The 20,812-nt window shown below is 39.4% G+C and overlaps 1 protein-coding gene across 3 annotated transcripts in view; it reads left to right on the plus strand.

Moving 5' to 3' along the window:
• Positions 1–20,812, plus strand: part of USP34 (ubiquitin specific peptidase 34) — a 295,723-nt gene that overhangs the window by 79,719 nt on the left and 195,192 nt on the right. For all 3 annotated transcript variants that reach the window (XM_055242296.2, XM_063617918.1, XM_063617917.1), the window contains exons 4-8: positions 3,679–3,729; positions 3,920–4,069; positions 15,549–15,616; positions 18,224–18,416; positions 20,153–20,214. In XM_055242296.2, coding sequence (XP_055098271.1) covers positions 3,679–3,729; positions 3,920–4,069; positions 15,549–15,616; positions 18,224–18,416; positions 20,153–20,214 — 524 coding nt within the window. The remainder of the gene's footprint in view (positions 1–3,678; positions 3,730–3,919; positions 4,070–15,548; positions 15,617–18,223; positions 18,417–20,152; positions 20,215–20,812) is intronic.

Here is a 20,812-nt window from a genome sequence, read left to right on the forward strand (position 1 = left end):
CATGATATCGGCTCACTGCAATCTCCGCCTCCCGGGATTCAAGAAATTCTCAGGAGGCTTCACCCTCCTGAGTAGCTGGGATTACAGGCATGCGCCACCACACCCAGCTAATTTTTGTAGTTTTAGTAGAGACCATGTTAGGCTGGTCTTGAACTCCTGACCTCGTGATCCACCCACCTAGGCCTCCCAAAGTGTTGGGATTACAGGCATGAGCCACTGCACCAGCCGTTAGGAGATTTTTTAACTGTGTCCATGTTAGGCACTAGAAATCTTGGCTCTAAGATTCTAGCATGGTTCACCTGGTCCATGATTCTATATTTAACAATACCACAATAGGTCTTAAATTCTAGACTTTTTGAAGACCATGAAAAAGTTTGTTGAGACTAACATAAAGCTTCACCTCTGGCCCCGGTTGTCATAGCTAGGAGTGGATTTAGAAGGTTTAGTAAACACTTTGAGAATTGATTTCTCTAAGGATGTTTTTTATTTATTTTGAAATGTTCTGAGTTCTGTATGATTGCTTTCAGTCAGTGGTTTTCAGACTATTTCAGCAGTGTAACTTAAATATCTAAAATAGGTGATGGCAATGATGAATGGGTTTCTTTGGTAGCTTTTTTCAGATGAAAGTTTCTAGCTAGCTTTCTGATCATAAAAGCAGTATTTTCTTTCTCCTCCCTCTTTCTCCTTCCCTTTCTCCCTCCCCCCCACTTTCCCGTCGTTCCCCCACTTTCCCCTCGTTCCCCCACTTTCCCCTACTCCCTTCCCCTCCTTCTCCCTTCCCCTTTCACCCCCCTTCTCTCCCTCTCTTTCTGTCTTCCCCCACCTCTCTCCTTTTTCACCAGGTCTCACTCTGTTACTCATGATAGGGTGCGGTGGCATGAACATGGCTCATTGCAGCCTAGACCTCCCAAGTTCATGCAGTCCTCCCGCCTCAGCCTCCTGAGTATCTGGGACGACAGACATGCACCACCATGCCTGGCTAATTTTTAAAAATTTTTAATAGAGATTGGGTCTCACCCATGAGTACCAGGCTAGTCTTGAACTCCTGGGTTCAAGCAATCAGCCTCCCACAGTGCTGGGATTATAGGTGTAAGCCACTGCACCCAACCTAAAAGCAATCTTTTTTTTGGAGATGGAGTCTCGCTTTGTTGCCCAAGCTAGAGTGCATTGGTGCAATCTCAGCTCACTGCAACCCCCCCACCCCCGCCCTCCTGGGTTCAAGTGATTCTTGTGCCTCAGCCTGCTGAGCAGCTGGGATTACAGGCGTGCGCTATCACCCCTGGTTAATTTTTCTTTTTTTTTCTTTGAGATGGAGTCTTGCTCTGTCGCCCAGACTGGAGTTCAGTGGCACTATCTCAGCTCACTGCAGCCTCCGTCTCCTGGGTTCAAGCAGTTCTACTGCCTCAGCCTCCCAATGAGCTGGGACTACAGGTGTGCGCCACCATGCCCAGCTAATTTTTGTATTTTTAATAGAGATGGGGTTTCACTATGTTGGCCAGGATGGTCTTGATCTCCTGACGTCATGATCCGCCCACCTCGGCCTCCGAAAATGCTGGGATTACAGGTGTGAGTCATTGCACACAGCCAGTTTTTGTATTTTTAGTAGAGACGCGATTTCACCACGTTGGCCAGGCTGGTTTTGAACTCCTGACCTGAAGTGATTTGCTGGCCTCGCCCTCCCAAAGTGCCGGGATTCTTAAGTGTGAGCCACTGGGCCTGGCCAAAAGCAGTCTTTTCAGTGTGATTTTTTTTTTTTTTTTTTTAGATGGAGCCTCATTTTGTCTCCCAGGCTGGAGTGCAGTGGTGCAATCATGGCTCACTGCAACCTCCGCCTCCTGGATTCAAGCAATTCTCCTGCCTAAGCCTCCCAAGTAGCTGGGATTACAGGTGCCTACCATCACACCTGGCTAATTTTTGTATTTGTAGTAGAGACAGAGTTTCAGTGTGTTGGCCAGACTGGTCTAGAACTCCTGACCTCAAGTGATCTGCCCACCTTGGCCTCCCAAAGTGCTGGGATTACATACGTGAGCCACCATGCCGGGCCTCATTGTGAAAAATTAAATGCAGAATATACAAAATACAGACTTTGAAAGGCCTTTGAACTTCTCTTTTTTCTTCATTCTCTTCTCAAAAAAGTTCAGATGTTTCCAAACGTAAAAATTATGAACATCAGATCATGATCATAAATTTTCTTTCAGAAATGTAACAGGTGTTTTGTCTGTATGTAAGATTCTACCTTATTTTCAGACAGCGTTTTAAAGATGTAACCATACTAATCACTTGATTAAAGTATACAGTTTATTTTCTGTAGATTTACAGTTGTGCAACCATCATCACATTCTAATTTTAGAGTATTTCCATCATCCCCCAAAGATCCCTCATACCTGTTTCACCTTATTATTTTTAAGAGTTAGGACTGGGCGAGGTGGCTTATGCCTGTAATTCCAGCACTTTGGGAGGCCGAGGCGGGCGGATCACAAGGTCAGGAGATCGAGCATCCTGGCTAACATGGTCAAACCCCGTCTCTACTAAAAATACAAAAAATTAGCCAGGCATGGTGGTGGGCGCCTGTAGTCCCAGCTACTGTGGAGGCTGAGGCAGGAGAATGGCGTGAACACGGGAGGCAGAGCTTGCAGTGATCCGAGATCATGCTGCTGCACTCCATCCTGGGCGACAGTGCGAGACTCCGTCTAAAAAAAAAAAAAAAAAAATTAGCTGGAATGGTTATGCCACCATTCATTTAGCGTCAAATTGATGGATGTCAGTTGTTTCTAATTGTGGGTTAATGAGCATCGTTACGCTTATATTTTCCAGTACTACCATGATTAGTTCCTTAGGACAAAAAGCTAGAAGAATTGCTGGGTCAAAGGCAATGTGTATTTTAAATATTGATGAATATTGCCAAATTGCCTTCCAAAAAGTTCATATGAACTTACCCTCACCAACAATGGATAACTGTGCTTTTAGGCAGTTTAAATCTTATGCAATGAAAGCACGTTGTGTAATGTTTCAGTATACCTCTAGGGAATTCCAGAGCAGTTTCAGAAATCATGAAAAAGTTTGTTGAGAAACTTTGCAAAACTCAAAAACCACTTAACTATAATGTATTTTTATCAGAATTACCTTGAGTTTTATTTTAAACTTTTTTTTTTTTTTTTTTGAGACAGTTTTGCTCTGTCACCCAGGATGGAGTGCAATGGCATGATTTCAGCTCACTGCAACCTCTACTTCCCAGGTTCAAGCCATTCTCATGCCTCAGCCTCTTGAGTATTACAGGTGCCTGCCATCACACTGACAATTTTTTTATTTTTAGTATAGAGACAAGGTTTTACCATGTTGGTCAGGCTGATCTTGAACTCCTGACCTCAGGTGATCCACCCGCCTCAGCCTCCCACAGTGCTGGGATTTTAAACATTGATTTTTTTAAGGCAAGATTACTTAATGTTTAATAAGGCAAAATAGTGTGTAGTATGTACTGTGGAATGGTTTCTATTTAAAGAAGGAAAAAAATACACCTTAGAGCTGAATCATATTGGCTTCAGTTAGGAGTATCACTGCTTATCAGGAGTAATTACAAAATAATCTGTTTATTCAGTTTTTATAAAATCAGTCTTTTATAGAATTGTATTTTTTAAAGATTAGTAGTTGTAACCTAATTTTACTTTTTTTTTTAATTAGGATATATCAACTCAAGAAAGTAACATATTAGGGGCATTCTGTGATATGAATGTAAGTGTTTACTTTTTTATTCTGTTATGGAAGATTTTATTTTTATTTCTATATTTTTAACAAAGCCTCATCCATATGTTTTATTATTTATGTCTTTTGAGTTTCTCATCAGTATCTTTCCAGTATTGCTGATAAGATAAAAATCATTCGTACGTTTTCAAATAATGACATGTTTTCTTTATTTTCCCAGGATGTGGAAGTACCATTGCATTTGCTTCGTTATGTATGTTTGTTTTGTGGGAAAAATGGCCTTTCTCTCATGAAGGATTGCTTTGAATATGGAACTCCTGAAACTTTGCCATTTCTTATAGCACATGCATTTATTACAGTTGTGTCTAATGTAAGTATTGTTTTGAATTGATCTTAATTTTGGGAGCAATGTCTAGCATATCAGTAACATGAATTTTATGCTCTGAAAAGGAAGGTTTTGAATGATTTTCATGTATAATTTTTTTTGATTTTGACAAAATGAGTACAGAAACGTATTAATGATCTTTATTATTAAGATTAGAATTTGAACAAAATTAAAAGTTACCTATTTTAAAGCCAAAAGGGGTCATGGCTGTAATTATCTATTTTATCTAAAATAGATAGGTGACTGCATAAAACTTTTGCTAATTTTCATTTTTTAACTTTATTTATTTTTTTTTTTTTGAGAGAGGGTCTCACTCTGTTGTCTAGGCTGTAGCTTCGACCTCCTGGGCTCGGGTGATCCTCCCACCTCACCCTCCTGAGTAGCTGGGACTAGAGGTGTGCACCACCGTGCCTGGCTGAATTTTTGTACTTTTTTTAGAGACAGAGTTTTACCATGTTGCCCAGACCATTTTAAACTTGCTCTGCCTGGGATTCTGTCCTGGGAAATTTTTGACTTTGTAGGTTATTGGTTACTTTAAATGATGCTTGCCTAGGTTACTATTATAGTATGCCTGAATTCACTTACACATGAAGATGTAACATTTCTCCTTGCCTTTGAAAATAAGGTAATTCTTCTGTATCCTGTGAATGTCAGTTTACTGTGAAGCACAGTGGGTATGGAAAGAAAGATACTTTTATTTATTTTTTTGAGACGGAGTCTCGCTCTGTCCCCCAGGCTGGAGTGCAGTGATGCAGTCTCAGCTCACTGCACCCATCTGCCTCCTGGGTTCAAGTGATTCTTCTGCCTCAGCCTCCCGAGTAGCTGGAACTACAGGCACGAACCACCATGCCCGGCTAATTTCTGTATTTTTAGTACATGTTGGCCAGGCTGGTCTCAAACTCCTGACTTCATGATCCACCCACTTTGGCCTCCCAAAGTGCTGAGATTACAGGCGTGAGCCACCGCGCCCGGCCCGGAAAGAGATACTTTTAAATACCTGTATATTAAAATTCATCCTTTAATAACCTATTCTGGTCATCATTTAAAAAATTGGTAAAGCAAAAGTTCAGTGTACCTTTACCAAACCCTGAAATCTTGTGTAATGGAATTACCTTAATTAATAGCTAATATCAGATATTTAAATTATCTATAAAATAAAAATATTGGGTGAAAAGTGACTCAACCAAATATTTTGTTGCATTGTTTCCAATGCTGTGTGCTTTGCAGTGATGCGGTACATTGGAAACAGCACTGACATTACTAAAATTGGTAATAAATGATTATTGTCAAGGTCATTTTTAGTTAAAAAATTCCATGCATTCTGATAGGTTGAAAATATTACATATAGTAGTAGTGTAGCATGTAGGTTAATAATGTAGCCTTTTTTTTCTTTTCTTTTTTTTAGACGGAGTCTGGCTCTGTTGTCCAGGCTGGAGTGCAGTGGCATGATCTTGGCTCACTGCAACCTCTGTCTCCCAGATTTAAGCAATTCTCCTGCCTTAGCCTTCCGAGTAGTTGGGACTACAGGCATATGCCACCACCCCTGATTAATTTTTGTATTTTTAGTAGAGATCGGGTTTCACCATGTTGGTTAGACTGGTCTTAAACTCCTAACCTCAGGTGATCCTCCTGCCTCAGCCTCCTAAAGTGCTGGGATTACAGGTGTGAGCCACAGTGCGTGATCTGAGCCTTAATTTTTTTAGTTTGCAAAATAGGAATGATGGTGGTATCCATCTACTTTAGAGGATTGTTGTGAGGTTTAAAATGAGAATGAAAGATTTTAAGCTCACAGTGTAGCACTTGACATATTAAGTATGTAGTAACTGGTGGCTTTTACTAACTTCGGTTGTTACTAAATACTTAAGTGATCCTGTTACTCTGAACTTATTTGTTTGATAGGAAGTTTTATGTACTTTGGCATTCTCTGAGAGAAAATATCTCAATTTAGTTAACTGAAATGCTGGGATACCATTTTTATTTTACACTGTGGTAATTTTGGCGAGGGCATATAATTTTGAAACACCAAATTATCAAAGGGTTTACTTAATCAGGAATATTACATAAACCTGGATTAAACTGTGTCTTGAATTTATTTGTACAAATTCTTGGTTAACAGTCTAGTATGGAAAGCTTGTTAAAGACTTTATTACTATATCTTTAAAAGTTATTGTTTACAGGGTTTTTTCTTCCTTATTTTATCCGTTTTTTTTGAGACAGAGTCTCACTCCGTCACCCAGGCTGGAGTGCAGTGGCACTGTCTTGGCTCACTGCAGCATCCACCTCCTGGGTTCAAACAATTGTCCTGCCTCAGCCTCCCTAGTAGCTGGGATAACTAGTGCACGCTACCACACCCAGCTAATTTTTGTATTTTTAGTAGACACGGGGTTTTGCCATGTTGTCCGGGCTGGTCTCGAACTCCTAACCTCCCGTGATCCACCCACCTTGGCCTCGCAAAGTGCTGGGATTACAGGCTTGAGCCACCGCACCTGGCCTTTGTTTTGTTTTTGTTTTTGCTTTGAAAGAGAGGTCTGCTGTGCGGTAGCATAATAGCAGCTCACTGCAGCCTTGACCTCCCAGGCTCAAGCAAACCTCCCATGTCAGCCTCCCAAGTACCTGGGACTAAAGGTGCATGTCACCATGCCTGGCTAAATTAAAAATTGTTTTTGTAGAGATGGGGTTACACTGTTGCCCAACCTGTGAAGTTATCCTTTACTAAATAGAAAGGTTTAGGCTTAGATTCTGTTTTATCTTTCTCTTCAGCCCTTTTATGACTGCTAATTGGTGGGCTATTGTCAATCTGCATAGTTTTCTTTATCTTGCAACTCAACTGAGGCCATTAAAGCAAAGTTATACTATTTAAATTAATGTATTTTTTGAACACCATAATACTATAATACTATATAATCTGTGTTTATTAATTTTCTGAGAATAATAACTCAGTGGAGTAACTCTTTAATTGGCATCTTTTCCTTATAAAAAATATTGTAGATTGGCTCTCTGCAAGCTAATTTCTTTTATATGGTTAATATTCTAGTGTACATTAAGAGCTTAGAGTTCTTTTTGTAATCAAGCTTACTACAGAAGCTGTGCTTTATTTATTTCATAATAATTTCTTCTAGTGGTTCATTGTATAAACCCTGATCATTTTTGTATGTCCATTCCTTTTCTTGTGAAGTGAGCAGCTTGTTTAACCATGGTGTTTTGGCTTCAATATGGTGAGGTCTGTATTTGGGAATCTCTGAATTTCACAGGAATGAGTAGAACTATATTTAACAATGAAAAAATAGTATTAGATTTTAGGGCAGCCCTTTGTAAAGAAAATAAAATAACTCATAAATAACTTTTGTGGCAGGACAGATATGGACTGATGTTACTGAATACCTCTTTTTTTTTTTTTTTTTTTGAGGCGGAGTCTCGCTCTGTCGCCCAGGCTGGAGTGCAGTGGCGCAATCTCGGCTCACTGCAAGCTCCGCCTCCCGGGTTCACGCCATTCTCCTGCCTCAGCCTCCCGAGTAGCTGGGACTACAGGTGCCTGCCTCCGCGCCCGGCTAACTTTTTGTATTTTTAGTAGAGATGGGGTTTCACCGTGTTAGCCAGGATGGTCTCTATCTCCTGACCTCGTGATCCGCCCGTCTCGGCCTCCCAAAGTGCTGGGATTACAGGCATGAGCCACTGCACCCGGCCTTACTGAATACCTCTTTTTCTCAGTTTATTATACTAAATCACACATTCAGAAGAGAACATGTTTATAGCATTTCCTGGGACTCAGGAAATGATCCCATTCTGTTTATCTTCTAGGATGATTTCCTCCTCACTTGAAGAAAAAGCTATATATTTATTTTGAGACTGGCTAATTTTTGTGTTTTTGGTAGAGACAGTGTTTCACCATGTTCCCCAGGCTGGTCTTGAACTCCTGGGCTCAAATGATCCGCCCTCCTTGGCCTCCTAAAGTGCTGGGATTACAGGTGTGTGCCACTGCACCTGGCTGATTTCCTCACTCTTACTGAGGCAAGGTAACTTTGTCAGATGGTGAGTGTTATTTTTTATTTATTTATTGATTGATTGATTGTTTTTTTTTGAGATAGAGTCTCGCTCTGTCACCAGGCTGGAGTGCAGTGGTATGATCCCTGCTCACCGCAGCCTCCGCCTCCCAGGTTGAAGCGATTCTCCTGCCTCAGCTTCCCGAGTAGCTGGGACTACAGGCACGCGCCACCATGCCTAGCTAACTTTTGTATTTTTAGTAGAGATGGGGTTTCACCATGTTGGCCAGGATGGTCTCAATCTCTTGACCTTGTGATGCCCCCACCTTAGCCTCCCAGAGTGCTGGGATTACAGGTGTGAGCCACCACGCCTGGCTGGTGAGTGTTTTTTTCAGAACCTGAATCTAGAATCCTGAAATTGCATCTGAGGAAAACTCACTCTGCTCTGGGTTTGAATTATCAACAAAGAAAGGAAATTCTTACCTTATCAGATTAAGGTTCAAATCTGATAATAACATCAAGCCCATACATTTATTTCAATCTCAAAAACTTTAGCAGATTCTTAACCAGAACTTCAGCAGTTCTTAACTAGCCGAGTTTTAGGAGATTTCTCAGTTTGCACAAATATTATTCCACCTATTATATGGATCCGTTCTTTAATAACAGCTGCACCCACAAGAAAACAACAAAGATCTTTATGTAGTTTTCTTACTTTGCAAATGCAGCTCTTTATGTAGTTTTCTTGCTTTGCAATTGCAGCTTACTAACATTTAACACAGCTTAGAGAAATAGAACATGGAGGCACACACGTTTCTCCACTGAGACCCAAATGGAAGTTAATCTCATTTTGTTGAGTTACACATGGTTTTAGCTTACAGTATCCTTCCTCAGCCCTCAGCTCTTTGCCTGAGTTTGTCATCTCATACATAACACCTTTTATTAATTTATAAAGAATCCAGTAGAGACAAGGGGTTTATTTTATTATGGAGGAGAAAGAAGTGCAAATGAGGATTAATAAAAGAACTTCACACAAAATATGCTTTAGTCAAAGGTACAAGCTTGCAGGGCTTAGGTAACATATAGGGGAACACAATAACAATTTCTGAATGTTCAGTGTCCTAAGACTGCTTTTTACAAATATACTAGCAAAGACTGTTTAATATCAGAAACTAGGGTAGGATTACATATTTTTTGATATCTCTCTACTAGATAGGAGAATAGGAAATTAAGTTTTCATGATGCCACTTTGTCAGAACTAGGTTTGATGCAGAACGCTGTTTTTCTGCAGTTACAGGGAGCAAGGTACTTTTTTTTTTTTTTTCTTTTTTTCCCTATTTCTGAGCGTTTTAACGTAGGTTAAAAGGTTAGGAGGGCTGCTAGAATTCTATTAGCACTAAGCAGGGGGTGGGGAGAAGGAAACCTGGAAAGCTGAAAACTTAAAAAATGATAAAGGACACACTGTAGGATTAATAGCATATGGAATTTGGTTTTTATGATGTTGGGATCTATAGTAGTGTTAAAGAATGCTGATTTTTATAATGATAGAATCCTAGGTTTGAATTGTACCTCTGTTGCATAGTACGTAATTTTGTTTTCATTACTTTTATAAGCATTACTTTTCTCATTTATCACAATGGGAATATTAAGGACTTAGTAAATGGTAGCTCTTTCTTGTATTAAAATTTTTTCTTGTATTGACATTTTTCTTCATTTGCTATTTTTAATTGAAATTTTTACTCACTTGTGTCTGTGTATTCTAAAATAAAAGATATAACTATGCCCTCTGATGTATCTTGTATAAAATAGGATTTTTAACCTTTTGTTAAAATTTGAAAAATAACATTCATAAAGAAACGTACACAAAGTGATAACATGTGGCTCAGTGATTTATCAAAGCAAATATTTGTTTAACCATCACTCAAATCAAGAAACAGAACATTGTCAACTCCCCAGAAGCCTACCTTATGAGTCCTCAGGGCCACTAACTATTCCATCTCTTCTCCTTTAAAAATAAACACAATTCATACTTTAAGGCTGATCATTCTGCTTTTTTTAAAAAAAGTTTTATCACCTAACCTTATATCCCTAAACACTGTAATTTGGTTTTGTCTGTTTTCACCATGCAAATGGAATCACATACTATGCATTCTTTCATGCCTGGTTGCTTTTTTTAAATGCCGAAATTTATATTGCATGTATGTATGTTCATTTTTATTGTTGAATTATCTTTTAAAATATACCAATTTATTTTACTGGTGATGGACATTTAGATTATTACAGTTCATATGGGTGTCAGCATTCTTCTATGTGTGTTTTGGTGAACATGTGTGCATTTAATTTGGATATATATATAGAAGTAAATTTCTTATCAGGGGGTGTGTGTGTGTGTGTGTGTGTGTGTGTGTGTGTGTGTATTCTTTTCCTGAGATGGAGTCTTGCTCTGTTGCCTAGGCTGGAGTGCAGTGGTGCGATCTCAGCTCACTGCAAGCTCCGCCTCGTGGGGTCACGCCATTCTCCTGCCTTAGCCTCCTAAGTAGCTGGGACTACAGGTGCCCACCACCATACCTGGCTAATTTTTTGTATTTTTAGTAGAGGCAGGGTTTCACCGTGTTAGCCAGGATGGTCTCGATCTCCTGACCTCGTGATTTGCCTGCATCGGCCTCCCAAAGTGCTGAGATTACAGGTGTGAGCCACCATGCCCAGCCTTTTTTTTTTTTTTTTTAACTCCCCTGTACCCCCACATCCCTTTGAGTTTGCGTATTTTCAAACTTAGGTGTTAAACCTATGGTTTCCTTAGGTGGTTGTATTAATTTATACTTCTGTCAGGTCTGTGAGAGTTCCCCTAGTTGCATATCCTTGCCAAGTGTTGACTTGGTTTTTTAGAGATTTCTAGTGGATTTATAGTAGTAGCTCATTGTGATTTTATTGTTTTTTGAGACAGGGTCTTACTCTGTCACCCAGGCCAGAGTGCATTGGGGTGATCTCAATTCGTTGCAACCTCCACTCTCTGGGCTCAGGAGATCTTCCCACCTCAGCCTCTTGCATAGCTGGTGTGTGCCACCACGCCCTGCTAAGCAGATGTGGGGTTTTGCCACATTGTCCTGGCTGGTTTCAAACTCCTGAGCTCAAGCAATCCTCCGTCCTTGGCCTCCCAAAGTCCTGGGATTACAGGCATGAGCCACTCCACCTGGCCTTTGTTTTTTATATATATGTGTGTGTGTGTGTGTGTGTGTATAAATATATGTGTATAAAAATAAATTTATATGTATATATATAAATATATATGCATACATACATACACACACACACACACACCCTTTTTTGTTGTTGTTTTTTGAGATGGAGTCTTGCTCTGTTGCCCAAGATGTAGTGCAGTTGTGCGATCTTGGCTTACTGCAGTCTCTACTGCCTGGGTTCAAGCTATTCTCCTGCCTCAGCTTTCCAAGTAGCTGGGATTACAGGAAACTGCCACCAAGCCTGGTTAAATTTTTTGTACTTTTAGTAGAGATGGGGTTTCACTATGTTGGCCAGTTTGGTCTTGAACTCCTGACCTCAAAGTGATCTGACTGCCTCAGCCTCCCAAAGTGCTGGGATTACAGATGTGAGCCACTGCACCTGGCCTGTTATATATTTGTAATGACTAATGAGAATCAGCACCTTTTCATAGGCATATTACTTATTTGAATTTTTTTTTGCGAAGTACCTGTTTAAATCTTTTGCCCATTTGCAAAATTGGATTATTTTTTTCTTGCTGATGTTTAGAATTTCCTTGTGTGTTTTAGATAGACGTCTTTTTAGGTAGAAGTCTTTTGTTTGATGTATGTATTGCCAATATCTTCCACTCTCGTGTTGCTTTTCACTCTTGTGTTGAAGAAATGTTATTCATCAAGCTTCATGTTGTATAATTTGTCAGTGTTTTTCTTTATGGTTAAGGTTTTCATTTTTGGTTGAAAAGTCATTTTTCACTCTAAGGCCATGAAGATACTTAAAGGTTTTGTTTGTTTGTTTGTTTGTTTATTTTTAGATGGAGTCTTGCTCTGTTGCCAGGCTGGAGTGCAGTGGCTTGATCTCAGCTCACTGCAACCTCCGCCTCCTGGGTTCAAGCGATTCTCCTGCCTCAGTCTCCTAAGTAGCTGAGACTACAGGCACTTGCCACCACGCCCAGCTAATTTTTTGTATTTTTAGTATAGATGCAGTTTCACCATGTTGGCCAGGATGGTCTCGATCTCCTGACCTTGTGATCCGCCTGCCTCGGCCCCCCAAAGTGCTGGGATTACAGGTGTGAGCCACCGTGCCTGGCCAAAGTTTTTGTTTTTTTTTTTTTGAAAAATTTTTTTCTTGCTTACCTTGAGCAGGAAACAAGTATTAACTGCTTTACCTTTCATATTTTGATCTATTCAACTGCAATACATTTTTATTTATAATTTCAGGAGGGATTAAATTAATTTTGTTTTTCATACAGATATCCAGTGTTCCTAACACTGTCGCAAAGACAGTCATTTCTTCTTTGTTCTGTAATACTACTTTTGTTGCACAGGTTAGTCTTGAACTCCTGGCCTGAAGTGATCCGTCCATCTCGGCCTCCAAAAGTATTGGTTACAGGTGACTCATGCCTCAGCACTGCAATGAACCAAATCGGATGTTTTTATGTGCATGGGTTTGGGCTCTTTGGCATAGTACACTATTCTGTTTGCTTAATTTTGTGCTGTTTTGCCCACTGCCTTAATTACTGAAGCTTTACAAGAAGTCTTGCTCTCTGGGAAAGCAAGTACTACCTCCCTGTCGTATTTCTTTTCTTTTCTTTCTTTCTCTTTTTTTTTTTTTTTTTTTTTTGGGAGACAGAGTCTCACTTTGTCACCTAGGCTGGAGTGCAGTGGGACGATCTCGGCTTGCTGCAACCTCCGCCTCCTGGGGTTCAAGTGATTCTCCTATCTCAGCATCCCAAGTAGCTGGGGTTACAGGTGTGTGTCACCACACCCAGCTCATTTGTTTTTGTATTTTCAGTAGAAACAGTTTCACCGTGTTGGCCAAGCTGGTCTTGAACTCCTGACCTCAGGTGATCTGCCCACCTCGCCTTCTTTGAGTGCTCGGATTACAGGCCTGAGCCACTGCACCCAGCTTCTCCTTGTCATATTTCTTTTTTTTTTTGAGACAGTGTCTTGCTCTGTTGCCCAGGCTGGAGTGCAGTGGCGTGATCTTGGCTTACTGCAAGCTCCGCCTCCCAGGTTCACGCCATTCTCCTGCCTCAGCCTCCCAAGTAGCTGGGACTACAGGCTCCTGCCACCATGCCCAGCTAAGTTTTTTGTATTTTTAGTAGAGACGAGGTTTCACCATGTTAACCAGGATGGTCTTGATCTCCTGACCTTGTGATCCGCCCACCTCGGCCTCCCAAAGTGAAATGTGAGCCACCACACCCGGCCTCTTTGTCATATTTCTTAGAGAATTTTGGCTCTTCTTGGACCTTTGTGCTTTGAATGAGTTTCGTAAGTTCTGCACATAAACCTTTTTGGATTGCACTGAATCTATAGATGAATTTCGGGAGAACTATTATCTGCACAATAAATATGGCAATTTTCTCCTTATTTACATGTTCTTTAATTGATTATTTTCCAACTTTTTATGTAGAGGTGTATATCTTGTTAGATTACTCCTAGACACATGATATTTTTGATACTGTTGTTAAGAGAATCTTTTTGAAAACTGTATTATTTGTTCCTGAGAACAAATAAGAAAAGAACATATATAGGGTGTTGTGTGTATGTATATATAGGTGTGTGCATATTTATTTATATTAACCTAAGCAGCAGTTTTGCTAAACTCTTTAGTTTCAGTGTTTATCTGATAATTATTTTGGGTTTTCTAGTTATATATTATCTCAGAGTATTATTTTAAATTCTTCTTTCTAGTCCTTTGCCTTTTACTTAGTTTCTTAACTTATTATACTGTCTAGGTCCTTCAGTTCAAGTGGAATTAAGGCTTCCTTCTCTTGTTCCTAGTCTCAGGAGGCAAAGTTTTTAACATTTTATCATTAATGTAGTATTTACTACAGAGTTTTTATAGACGTCTTTTATTTGATTATAGTGAATCCCTACATTCTGTATTCCCAAATTCATGTATTTTATTTTTTAATTTTTTTTGTTTTGAGACAAGGTCTTGCTGTGTTGTCCAGGGTGGAGTACGGTGACGCGATCTTGGCTCACTGAGACTTCCACCTCCTGGGTTCAAGCGAATCTCCCACCTCAACCTCCCAGAGTGCTGGGACTACAGACATGTGACACCATGCCTGGCTTGTTTTTGTATTTTTTTGGTAGAGACGGAGTTTCAGCCATGTTGCCTAGGCTGGTCTTGAACTCCTGACCTCAAGTGATCCACCTGCCACGATCTCCCAGAGTGCTGGGATTATAGGCATGAGCCACCTCGCCTGTCCAGATTTGTTTTTAATTTGTATCTCCTGCCTGTGTCAAGACTCAGTATCAGAGTTTTTTGTTTGACGGTTGGGTTAGGATTTTTATTCTTACTATTTTTGAAAATAAAACTATTATAATGTATTCACATTTGATTTATAAATGTTAAAATATTGTGTAGAAAAAATAAGGTAATATATTTATCGTAACTTTTATTATAACTCCGTTGAGTTGTAAGTTATAGTAAGAGCTTATTTCAGTAAGTACTTGTTGATATTGTAGTCAGTGTGTGACTGTAAAATATATTTGCTTCAGATACTGAAATGACTTGAAATTATGGGTAATTTGAAATTTTTTAGGAAGGAATGATGAGATGATTAGTGAAAAACTATTATGGCTTATTAAAAAACTAATACAATGCCTTGTATTAGGGATGCTACCATACAAAGAGGTATAGAGAATTATTTGGTAAGAAAATATTACTTTGAGAGATGGTTTTTTCTTTTCAGCAAGAAGCTAAGATTAATTTTTCAGACAGACTTCATGTAAAATAAGATATATATATAATATATAGGTTAAATTTCCTGATACATGTGTAATTCTGTTTTGTACTATACTCTTTTCATAATTGATAATATATGTAATTTTAGAGGCAGCAAAATACTAACTGATCCTGGTTTTTGTTTTGTTTTTTATTTGAGACGGAGTCTCACTCCGTTGCCCAGGCTGGAGTGCAGTGGTGCAATCTCGGCTCACCACATCCTGTTCCCCCCCGCCCGGGGGCGGAGTTCAAGCGATTCTCCTGCCTCAGCCTCTCAAGTAGCTGGGGCTACACGTGCGCGCCACCATGCCCGGCTAATTTTTGTGTTTTTAGTAGATACGGGGTTTTACTGTGTTGGCCAGGCTGATCTCAAACTCCTGACCTCGTGATCTGCCCGCCTCAGCCTCCCAAAGTGCTGGGATTACAGGCATGAGCAACCGCGCCTGGCCAATGCTCTTGTTTTTCATTAGTTCAGTGAAAGATATATGTATTTCACATATTTGTTAGGCATTAATGTTGTTTTTATGTTTCTTATATAGATTAGAATATGGCTACATATTCCTGCTGTCATGCAGCACATTATACCTTTTAGGACCTATGTTATTAGGTAAGTTTATAAAATCTCTTTACCCCGATTATCAGTGTAATATATTTAAAGAATTTATAATATAGAATTATATTGTTTGAAAGTCCCCTATAGTCATATCCTCTAGAGAAAATTTCAAGTAACAGTTCGGTAAATAGTGTTTTTTATGCAGATATGTGGATTTATATTTAATGTTTACTTTTTAGCAAATTATGTTGGACTTTTTTTTACATGAGTATGTAAAGAATTAAAGAGATTAATAATGGTTATTCCACCGTATTTAGTCAGTCAACAAATACACAGTAAGTGTCTGTTACATTCTAGGCACTGAGGATATAGCAGAGAAGAAAACAAATTGCAGAAATCTCTGCTCTTGTGCACTCTGTTTACAAAAGAAGTAAATGATAATACTACATCAGAAAGTGATAAGTATTATAGGATAAATAGCAGCAAAGGTGAATTGAGAGTTCTAGAGAGTGGGTTACAGTTTAAATATGCAGACAGGGAAGGTCTCATTGAACGAGAGGTGACATTTGAATTTTATAAGTCTCAACCTAAAAAGGAAGCCTAAGAAGATGGAGAAAGGGTTGTACTGATTAGAATTAAAGTATGAACTGTCAGGATTCTGCATATTTTATTTCTTAGTAACATTTATGAGAGTATTGTACTTTTTTTCTCATTTGCAAAGGTTTGAGTGTCTCCCTTTTTCACAGTACTACTCAACTTTTGGGAGACAATGTCAGGCAAAGAATCAGATAGTGATGAATGCTATGCAAGTAAGTTAGTGTGATACAGAGGGAGTATAGGGCCTTTCTGAAAGGTGATATCTGATGGATGTGAGTCAGCTATTCAAGTGATTATTAGACATATTGTAGAAGGAACATGTCAGTATAGGCTTTGAAGTTGGCATATGACACAAACTAGAAGCAGATTGTTGTGGAGAATAATGTGTAAGGGGATATAATTATGAAGGTGGAGGGATAAGCAGGGGCAGATTATTCAGGACCCTGTAGGCCACTGTAAGGAGTATGGATTTAATTTTTTCAATGGGAATCTATTGAAAGGTTTTTAGCAGATGTTTCATGATTTTTTAAAAGTTTTCCTTGGCTTTTAAGTAGATCATAAATATAGGGTGGCTGGAATAGAAGCTAGGAGGAGACCAACTGAAAGGTTTATGTATTAGTCCTGGAAGGAAAATGACGATTACTTGTAGTAGGATTGTCGATGATTTTGAAAATGGGATGAATGTAAGTGAAAATAAAATCAATAATACTGGTCATTATAGGGTATAAAGAAAAGGGTAGTATTGTGGATGTGGATGACATTCAGCACCCCCCCCCTCAATTTTTTATTTGTACTGTGGATATCATTACTGAGATGTGAAAATGTGGGAGAACTTAAAGACAAGATTTTGAGAGGCCTGTGGGACTTTTAAGTGGCACTGGCAAATTGGGAGTATGAACTTGTAGTTCAGAACAGTTTCATTAATTTAAGAGTTGTGAGTGTAAAGATGGTATTTAAAAACCACAGGAGTCACCTGAGGAGAGCATACAGGAAAAGAGAGGTGAGTCTAAGATAGAGCTCTGTGTCGGTTGGTTTTGCCGTGTAAGAAAACATCCCTCAAAACTTAGTGGCTTGAAACAATAGCCAGCCAGGCATGGTGGCTCATGCCTGTAATCCCAGCACTTTGGGAGGCCGAGGCGGGAGGATCACCTGAGCCCAGGAGTTCAAGACCAGTCTGGGCAACATAGCGAGACTCCATCTCTGCGCAGGGGAAGAAAATTAGCTGGTCGTGGTGGCATGCTCCTATAGTCCCAGCTACCAGGGAAGCTAAGGTGGAAGGATCACTTGAACCCAGGAGGTCGAGGCTGCACTGAGCTCTGATTGAGCAATTGCACTCCAGCGTGAGTGACAAAGCAAGACTTTGTTTCATAAAAAAAGAAAAAATAACAGCCATTTATTATTTCTCACAGTTCTCTGGTTAGCTAGGCAGTTTTGTTGATCTGTATTGACTTGGCTGAAACTGGATGGTCTAGGTTAGCCTTGTTCCCACATTCTGTGATTGCCATGCCGATTGGTCTTGTGGGGTGAGGGGGAATCTCATATATGTTTTAGAGTTGGCTTCATGTCAATTGGAGCATCAGACATTTCTCTTTCATCGAGCAGGCTAACCTTGGTTCCTTGTTTTGTTGGTGATTAGAGTTCCCAGCAAGAGAAAGCAAGCTCAAAGGCTTTTCTAGCTTCCCCTTATGTCATGTCTATTAATATCTCATTGGCCAAAGCAAGTTACATGGCAAGGCCCAGATTTAAGGTGTAGAAATAGATTACACCTTTTGATGAGAGGAATAGCAAAGTCACATTGCAAATTCTTGTACATATAATGATGGGAGGAATTTGTGGCCATTTTATAATCCATTACAGGCCTTGAGGAACACTAATGTTGAAAGGTTGGACAGCAGAGAAGGAATCTGCCAAAGAGATTAGGCAGGGCCTGAGAGGAAAACCAGAGGTTTGTGGGTTTTGGACATAGAAAAAGTTAATGCTTACAATATACATTTTAAGTTATTGAGTGGTCTTTAAAAGTGCTTTATGAATTTTTATGTATTTTCTATTTCTGAATCATTTCAGGTATTTATGCAAGCTCTCTGATCAGGAGTTACGACAGAGTGCAGCTCGTAACATGGCTGACTTAATGTGGAGCACAGTCAAAGAACCATTGGATACAACATTATGCTTTGATAAAGAAAGCCTAGATCTTGCATTTAAGTACTTTATGTCACCTACTTTGACTATGAGGTTGGCTGGATTGAGTCAGATAACAGTAAGCTATATTTGCTTTATTTTTGGTCATTGTTTATTTGCTTTCTGGTCTATCATAATAATACTACCCACTATTTATGGAGCACTTCGTACTAGGCATTGTGCTAAGTATTTTACGTGGATTACTTTGTATGGTCTTCACAAAGAATTTCGGTGTTTCTCCTATTTTAAATAAGAAGTCTGAAGCTTAGATTTATATGGATTTATACGGTGGATCCATTTGATTTCCAGGTCCAACTCTTTCATCATTTTGTTTTTGTCTTTTTAAACTATTTAGATTTTTATGTTTATAGATGTTTTGAGAAAGAGGAATAATTGGAGGGCTTTATAAACAGTTAATTAATTTTCCAGGCAGAAACCATAGATTATTGGGCTGTAGGCCAAATTTTACTAAATGTTTGTTTTGAATAGTCTTAAATACTGTTTTTAAATAGGACAAAATAACATAAAAATCTGTATTCTTGGCTTCTCTTGGTGAGAGGGTTGGAAGAAGGCCTGGTATCCTTGGGTCTGTATTCTTGCATAACAACAGTCTGTTAGAACTAAGTAATTAACTTTATCCTTCAGAATGAATGTGCTTTCTCCGGTTTGTTACAGTCCCCATTTGCTTTACTCCTTTACATTTCTGTTTTTTGTTTTGTTTTGTTTTTCTTGGAGGTGGAGTCCCATTCTGTTGCGCAGTGGCATGATCTCGGCTTACTGCAACCTCCACCTCCTGGGTTCAAGCGATTCTCTTGCCTCAGCCTCCTGAGTAGCTGGGACTACAGGTGTGCGCCACAACGCCCGGCTAATTTTTTGTATTTTTAGTAGAGATGGGTTTTCACCGTGTTGGGCAGGCTGGTCTGGAATTCCTGACCTCAGGTGATCCACCCGCCTCATCCTCCCAAAGTGTTGGGATTGCAGGCGTGAGCCACCCCACCCGGCCACATTACTGGTTTGGTTTTTTTGTTGTTGTTGTTGTTTTGTTTTGGTAGTGTAGTCACACTGAAAATCTGAAGTAGCTAGAGTTTACTTGTGTACTGGGTTTCATAAATACAAAAGATACTTGTTGATATTGTCCCAGATAAATTAAATCTTGAGTGGATTTATCTAGGGAGTCTTTCCTGAAACTTTGCCTGTAATGACATATTACTTGCTCTCTTGCGTTGGATTGTTGTGTTTTTTTACTTACTCAGCTTTGTTTTCTCCAGTGTGCTTAGTGTAATAAAGAATACTATTTGTGGAATGAGTTTAGTTTTATTTTTTTTTTTTTTCTTTCTTTTTTCGGGATGGACTCTCACTCCGTCGCCCAGGCTGGAGTGCAGTGGCGTGATCTTGGCTCACTGCAACCTCTGCCTGATTCTCATGCCTCAGCCTCCTGAGTAGCTCGCGTTTTAGGCACATGCCACCATATCCAGCTAATTTTGTATTTTTAATAGAGATGGAGATTTACTGTGTTGGCAAGGCTGGTCTCGGAACTCCTGACCTTAGGTGATCCACCTGCCTCGGCCTCCTGAAGTGCTGGGATTACAGGTGTGAGCCACTGCCCCTGGCCGTTATTTAGTATTTTAATATAACAGAAATAGTTTTATTAATTGGGAAGCGTGTGTCTCTGATTATGTCTTAGATTTTATAATGTTAATCTAGTTATTGTGATCTACATATGTCAATCAGTTTACCATGTTTCTTAGTATTTGCTGACATATGCAAGAATAATTTTGGAAATAAAAACCCTTAATTTCTTGTCTTTAATCATAGAATCAACTCCATACCTTCAATGATGTGTGCAATAATGAATCATTAGTATCAGACACAGAAACGTAAGTAGGAGCATTAATTTATATATAAGTATACCATTTTAATGTACAGTTGTTTATATGGTAAATTCTAATTTTTAGATTTAATTTTTACTAGAAATTCTTTGCCCTGTGACAATTTGTACAGTCTTCATCAAGCTTTCAGAACATTATGCTGTCTGTAACATAACTCTCTCTCCCTCTTTTTTTTGAGACAGGGTCTTGCTCTGTTGCCCAGGGTGGAGTACAGTGGTGGGAGCATGGCTCACTACAGCCTCAAGTTCCCAGGGTCAGGCAATCCTCCACCTCAGCCTCCTGGATAGCTGGGACCACAGGCGTATGCCAGCATGCCTAGCTAATTTTTGTGATTTTTGTAGAAGCAGAGTTTTGCCACGTTGCAAAACTCTAGTCTTGTAGACTCAAGCCATCCGCTTGCCTCAGCCTCCCAAAGTGTTGGGATTACAGGTGTGAGCCACTGTGTCTGGCCACATTTCTCTCTTTTAAAAGCATATGTCAACATATAGTACTATTTGTCACAGTATGAAAGCATACTGTTTATACTGGAGAATTTCGTCTTAAAATATGGTACTGATAGTTTTCAGAAAGTATACTGTCTTAGTCC

The sequence above is a fragment of the Symphalangus syndactylus genome, chromosome 14 (assembly GCF_028878055.3).
Source record: "Symphalangus syndactylus isolate Jambi chromosome 14, NHGRI_mSymSyn1-v2.1_pri, whole genome shotgun sequence".
In the NCBI taxonomy this organism is placed as follows: Eukaryota; Metazoa; Chordata; class Mammalia; order Primates; family Hylobatidae; genus Symphalangus; species Symphalangus syndactylus.